The 7,500-nt window shown below is 48.7% G+C and overlaps 1 protein-coding gene across 1 annotated transcript in view; it reads left to right on the forward strand.

Annotated features, from left to right (window-relative positions):
* Positions 1-7,500, forward strand: part of itga8 (integrin, alpha 8) — a 99,659-nt gene that overhangs the window by 31,188 nt on the left and 60,971 nt on the right. The window contains exon 12 of the mRNA XM_079503792.1: positions 4,830-5,033. Within this exon, the coding sequence (XP_079359918.1) occupies positions 4,830-5,033 (204 nt within the window). The remainder of the gene's footprint in view (positions 1-4,829; positions 5,034-7,500) is intronic.

The following is a 7,500-nucleotide window of genomic DNA, read 5'->3' on the forward strand; positions in this document are numbered from 1 at the left end:
CTTAGAAGATGACGCCTCTCCAATCACCACCGAAAAGCTCCTGTCTGTGAGATAGGAGCACAGCCAGTTTAATGCTGTCCCCCTAATGCCAACCCATTTATCCAGGCGGTCAATTAAAATAGAGTGGTCCACCGTGTCAAAAGCCGAGCTAAGATCTAAGAGAATTAAAATTGAGCAGTCACCAGAATCAGCTGCCAACAAGAGGTAATTGGAACTTTTAAAAGGGTTGTTTCTGTGCTGTGAAATGCACGGAAGCCTGATTGGAAATCCTCAAAAATACTGTTAAAATTCATAAAAGATATCAGCTGTTTCGACACTATCTTTTCTAAAATCTTTGCTAAAAATAAAAGGGCAGCTTAGAAATAGGCCTAAAATTACTTAAAATCAGGGGGTCGAGTGTCTTGGTCTAGTATAAGTATATATAAGTAATAATTACATGTAATCCATTGAAACAAAAGTAACGTTTTTTTACATACAAGGTTTCCCCCCCGACAACGACAATGACATCAATAGATGCTGGCTCCATACTGGGGCTCTCTAGTCAAAGACATAAATCATAGTCTTTCTGTCTGTCTGTCTGTCTGTCTGTCAGGATATGGGCCCATATGGGGTCCCTCGGGGCCAACCTCTCATGTGGGCAGAGATAGTGTCACTCATCTGTGTTCCCAGAGAGCTTTTGTGGTAGGAAACAGCAGTAACCTGCTGGGACACACTGTAGAAACAGAGTTGAGAAGCAGCTGCTAGAACTGCTAGAGTTGGTCTAGGACAGGTACTGTAGCAACCTGTCCAATGAATCTGAAGGATTAATTTCTAACATGCTTCTACCTACCAACCTATACCTATACCGTATTTATTTATGCATGTGGAAACACTATTCATCTCTGTATAGAATCACTGACAGACCCCCCTCCTCTCTCTCTCCGATGACAACATTAGCCCTCTTCTCTCCGTCACAAACTTGTCATCGCTCCATTCCCTCCCCTCTCTCATCTCGGTGTCATAAAAAAACATTTTACTTAAATTACTTCAACATCTATTTCCTACAGCATCTGTACGTGTGTGTGTGTGTGTGTGTGTGTGTGTGTGTGTGTGTGTGTGTGTGTGTGTGTGTGTGTGTGTGTGTGTGTGTGTGTGTGTGTATGTGTGTGTGTGTGTGTGTGTGTGTCTTTAATGTGACCGTCACTGTGGTCTGTGTGTCTCTGTGCTGTTTGTGCGTCTGTGAATGTTTGTGTCTGTGAGTTACACTTCATTTCACTGCTGCTCTTGACTGATCCAAGTGGGTGTTCCGCAAGGCTTGTTTGCCCAAAATATCTGGGGTTTTGCGCGCGTGCATGTGTGTGTGTGTGTGTGTGTGTGTGTGTGTGTGTGTGTGTGTGTGTGTGTGTGTGTGTGTGTGTGCGCGCGCGTGTGTGCATGCGTGCCTGTATGCCTGTATGTAACTGTCACATTTTTTAGTGTTTTCCCTGTACATTTCTTCTGTAGTTGGACTAACATATGGACAATAAATACATTGTATAGTTACACACACACACACACACACACACACACACACACACACACACACACACACACACACACACACACACACACACACACACAATAACAGTCCCATACTGTACACTTGCTTACACATGGTTGCATTTATCCAGTCTCTACCCAACAATCTGCTTCATGTGGATGCAGTTGTTTAGGCTGAGAGAGGAGAGGAGAGGAGAGGAGAGGAGAGGAGGGGAGGGGAGGGGAGGGGAGAGGAGAGGAGAGGAGAGGAGAGGAGAGGAGAGGAGAGGAGAGGAGAGGAGGGGAGGGGAGGGGAGGGGAGGGGAGGGGAGGGGAGGGGAGAGGAGAGGAGAGGAGAGGAGAGGAGGAAGCACTATGTTTGGTGGTCCCAGTGTGGGCTATGGTCTACAGACTGAATGCCCAACTGTGTGTGTGTGTGTGTGTGTGTGTGTGTGTGTGTGTGTGTGTGTGTGTGTGTGTGTGTGTGTGTGTGTGTGTGTGTGTGTGTGTGTGTGTGTGTGTGTGTGTGTGTGTGTGTGTGTGTGTGTGTGTGTGTGCGTGCGTGGTTAGCCCATACAGAGGGACACAGACAGAGTCAGATCCGGTACATGAACTAACACACTAACGCTGCTCTCTGTCAGACGTCATGTCAGACCACCACCCGCACTGACCTGCATTTAGTCACACACACACACACACACACTGAGCCATGTGTGATGGCCGCCTACAGAACTCTATACTTGTGTGTGTGCATGCATGCTCCGTTTTGCTGTGTATGCGTGCGTACGTGCGTGCGTACGTGCGTGTGTGAGTGACTATGAGTGTTTTATTTCGTTATGCCAATTGCATGAACTACACTACAACATGTTCCTCGCTGCTGTCCTGTGGAGGGTTTAGACCACTGCTTCACACAGGGACCCCCCACTGGTCCTTGATGGGGGTTCCAGCACATCTCCATGCAGCTAAATGACCCATCTGTAGCACTGAGGATTGTACAGTTTAATCATATAAAATGGGGGTCCTAATAATAATAACCTAATAATGCATAATTAATTGGGGGTCCTCGAAATTAAGAATCACACTCGTGTGAAGTGAGGGGCGCCTACTGAGGCTGCAATATGATTGTAGATTCACTGCCACTACTGTATATACATTATTACAAGACATGAATGCAGTGTGTTGTTATTGTATATAAAACAAGATGTATTCATATTAGCCACATGACGTCGTCCTTTAGTGCCTTAACCCATTCTGGACGGGAACCCGTTTTGGTGTTTTAACTAAGCATTATGTTATACTTTAGCTATTGAAAAATAGCAGATCTACAAGCTCATAGCGCGCCACCGAGTGGCGCACTACGAGCTTGTAGGTCTGCTATTTTTGAAAAATCATGAAAATGTGGCACAAATCTTTTTATTTATTTCGACGTCAGGCCTACAAACAATAAAAGTCCATAGTCTTGGCTGGAGAACAATTTTTGTTAAAAGTGCTCTAAACAAACATTAAAAGTCCATAGACTTGTCTGCCTAATGTGGAAATTGAAAAGCGAGGGGCCCCTCCAAAATAGGATCAGAATGATCTGGTGTAGAGTAGAGTAGTAGTGTCTCAAGCCACTTCATTTCCCCTGACAGTGAGGGGTTTCACTGTGAGGGGTGTAGCCCGTGTGGAGGAACATGCTATCCTTCCCAGTTTCCAGGCCCGACCAGCCTGTAGGAGTCAAAGAACAGAGGCAACAACAGCACGGTTGTGGATGGGTTCCTTACCCCCCCCGCCGCGCCACCCGGATGCCCCCTAACCCAAGCGGGGGGAGGGGGGGGGGGGGGGGGGGGGGGGGGGGGGGGGGGGGCGTCTGACGGGCCTGACGCCGCACGCACAAAGCCGCTGCAGCCGCAAACCTCTGAAGCTCTGAAGCCTTGCCATTTTGACCTTTATAGATTTAGCTACTTCCTGTCCTCTGGGTGAGATTGAGACTGCGATTGGCGTGCCAGAGCACAGCGGCGGTCAACCATAGGAAGTAGGTCAACTACTTCCACAGACACACTGAGGCCGTTGATCTGCGCTTGTGCTCCATCGCACGGCCACGTCGCTTGGTGACAAGGACAGATCTCCCAGATTACTTCAGTTAGCGTGTCCCCGGACCAGTGGTGGAAAGTAATGTACTCAGGGACATGCACACATAGACATCAAAGGGAGCTTCAGCCCCTGCCCTTTTACCCGTCTGTAAAAAAAACCTGCCCTATGCAGACCACGAATGCAGCATTTACTACATGGTGAAAGAACTGCAAATAGCTTTTCTTCCGAAGTCTCCTGAACTTGTAACACACCATTTTGCGTTGAACACATTTGTTTCGAAATCCATGTCGTACACACCGCATCTCCAGTAGATAAAGAGTGCTGGGTTGCGCCCCGAAAATAGCTGATCTACAAGCTCGAGCTTGTAGATCAGCTATTTTCGCTGTTTTAGTTCAAAAGTGCCCTCTTACGAGATTTCAGCCCCTGCCTCTCTAACACTCTCTGCACGTCCCTGAATGTACTCTAGTCCTATACTTTTACTAGACTTGACTTTTTCCCATTTATTTTTTGATGGGCGCTAGCCCCTCCTATGCCCAGCTTTGTGTGTCCTGTGTGTACCACATAGTGATGTTTTGATTGGCTGAGCAATGTGATGTATGATGATGTATGATTATAAGAGCTAGTGCCCCTCACTTCACACGAGGGTGATTTTTTATTAGGCAAATAATTGTACTTTTTACTCCACAAAACTCCAAGTTAATTTGTAGATTTAGACTAATAGACCAATTTATACTTAAAAATAGCTGATCAACAAACAAGCACTTTTTTAGGAAAAATGTTCAATACAGGACTTTTACTTAGTAGGCCTATGTTTTATAATGTGGTTATGCTACTTTCACTTGTCTTCCACCTCCACGGACGGACGGAGAGTATAAATTAGGCGTCAGAGTAGAGTAAACCGACAGAGGACATTTATGGAAAGAGAGCGCTGACCGTGTGGAGATACTCCCCTGGAGCAACCCTACTGTCTATCTCTGTCTGTCTGTCTGTCTGTCTGTCTCTCTCTCTCTCTCTTTCTGCTTCTATATCTCTGAGGGGTTCTTATCCATGCTGATGTGTAAAACATGCCTCCTCTGTGTCATCTTTCCGTGTGTGTGTGTGTGTGTGTGTGTGTGTGTGTGTGTGTGTGTGTGTGTGTGTGTGTGTGTGTGTGTGTGTGTGTGTGTGTGTGTGTGTGTGTGTGTGTGTGTGTGTGTGTGTGCATGCGTACGTGCGTGTGTGCGCGTGTGCGTGTGTGTGTGTGTGTGTGTGTGTGTCAGACGTGGCAGTGGGCTGTCCGTTCGGGGGAGAGGAGCGCCGCGGCAGCGTGCTGGTCTTCAACGGGAACAGGGATGTGGTCACGCGGGGCCTCACCCTCAGCCAGGAGCTGAGGGCCGCCAGGGGCCCCGGCAGCGGAGGCCATCTCCCTGGATTCGGCTTCACCCTGAGGGGAGGGAAGGACCTGGACAGCAACCAGTACCCTGGTACGTACGGCCGGCATCTCTCCTCTGCTCTTCTCTCTCTTATAAACACACACACTCACACGTACACACACACACACACACACACACACACACACACACACACACACACACACACACACACACACACACACACACACACTCTGCTCCACGTCTCTCCTCTGTTCCTTATTACATCTCCATTTTCCCTTTGTCTTTGCATTCTTCCCCACCTCATCTCTCCCCACCTCTCCTCCTCTTTATTCTTCACTTCTACATGTCAGGCCTGCCCCCCCCCCTCCCCTCCCCTTTGCACACCTCCTCTTCCATCCCTTTGTTCTGGATTCCCTTCTTGTAACGCTGCTCTGGTAAAGTCATCATTTACGTTAAGATGAGGTTGAGCTGAGAGATGAGAGCCCCTGAATTGTTGCCACATCCATTCTCTGGTGACTCACAACAACAGAGCAGAAAGGAGAGCTATATGCAGTGGTTCCCAAAGTGGGGGTCTGGAGACCCCCAGGGGTCCGTGACGGAGTTCCAGGGGGTCCCCAGCTAAATGATAGTTTGGAACCAAATGGACCCTCATGGGTCTGTAACTCTCAGACTTAAATTAACATCGATTTTACAATATAAATTGGGGTCCCAGAGATAGAAATGCCATTAAATGGGGGTCCGTAGACTAATGCATGTCAAACTGGGGGTACTTGAAATGAAACAGGTTGAGAATCATTGCTAGAACGTAACAATCTTCACTTATGGGGGTCCCTGGCATTATGTTTTCAAATGGGGGGCTCATTAGTGTCAATTTGGGGGTCCTTGACATGAAAAAGTTTGGGAACCATTGTACTACTGTACATTGTGTTCAGTATTCTTTGCCAGACATTCAAACAAATAATTTCACAACACAGGAACACAACTGGGGGTTACGAATGTAACCAAAGTTCTATAACAGCGAGCAAGGCTGCTCACTATGGGAGTTTGCGCCTCCTGGCGTGAACACAGAAGCATTTATTTATAAGCTCACAGACAATATATGGGCTGGGACTTTAAGACGCAAAGGACGTTGACCCCGCCCGCCGGTGCGCTGGTATAACAGTCAGTCAACGACCTGCGGCCTCATTCGATAACAATTGTTCTCTTCTCAAGCAAACAAGAAGGGAATCTTGGTGAGCAGCCTTGCTCGCTGTTATAGAACTTTGGTTACATTCGTAACCCCCAGTTCTAATAATCAGCTTAGCAAGGCTGCTCACTATGGGAGACTTCATTAACTCCCTTATTGTCATCGCGAAGTCTGGACCCCTAGGGCCCGTACCCTCATCTGTGAGAAAAGGACCACAGTACGTCCCACAACAGGACCACTGCACCTTATTGGGAAGGCCAACAGACCAAGTCTGCCAAAAGTGCCTAAGAGGGGCCGACAGAACAAACTGTCGTAACGCCCCGGAGAAAACCAACGTCCCCCGTGGGGAACTAAGCCTCTCCCTCACCTGGAGGCTACGCCCAGGACTGCATGCGCCACTGGCGCCGCTGTCACATCCAGTCTATAATAGGTGGCAAACGTGGAAGACGATGCCCAACTTGCAGCGGAACAAACATCCTGAACAGAGACCCCCCTACAGAGGGCCCAGGACGATGCCATTCCCCTCGTGGAATGTGCCTTCAACCCTACGGGAGGCACCATATTCCTGCCAGAGTAGGCCCGCTCTATAGCCTCCACGATCCACTGGGAAAGCCTAATCTTTGAGATAGGCAGTCCCACCGTCTTGGGATCCCAGGAGACAAACAGTTGTGTAGTCTTCCTCGTCACCTTAGTCCTGTCCAAATACAACCTCAACGCCCTCACCGGACAGAGGTTATGCCTCCTCCTATCCTCCTCAGAGGCAAAGGGAGGCGGACAGAACGCCGCCAAGTCCATCGGAACCGGGGTAGCTAGGCGGTTCTTAGGTAGAAATGCTGGATTGGTCTTCATGACCACCCTTGCATCTCCATTGAATCTCATGCATTCCGCACTCGTCGACAAAGCATGGATATCACTGACCCTTTTAGCGGTCACCAAAGCTAGCAATAACGCTGTCTTCAGCGATAATAGCTTCATACTCAACCCCTCCAAGGGCTCAAATGGCACCTGGGACAGAGAGTCCAAAACCAAAGCAAGGTCCCACGAGGGGACCAGAGACTTGGTTACCGGATGAAGGTGGCTAGCCCCCTTCATGAACTGGCGCACCAGTGGGAGCTGGCCCACCGTCTTGTCCTCAAACCCGATGTGGCAGGCTGAGATAGCAGCCAGATACACCTTAACCGTACTAAAGGCTCTGCCTTTGTCCAGGAGGTCCTGGAGGAATGACAGTATGACCCTCACTGGTGCTTGAAACGGCACAACTTGAGCTGGTGAACACCAGTCCTCAAACAGCCGCCACCTCATATCATAAGCATCCCTGGTCGACTGTGCCCTCGCACACTGAATAGTGTCGATGACGCTCTGGGGAAGACC

This window comes from Electrona antarctica (genome assembly GCF_951216825.1).
Source record: "Electrona antarctica genome assembly, chromosome: 6".
NCBI lineage: Eukaryota > Metazoa > Chordata > Actinopteri > Myctophiformes > Myctophidae > Electrona > Electrona antarctica.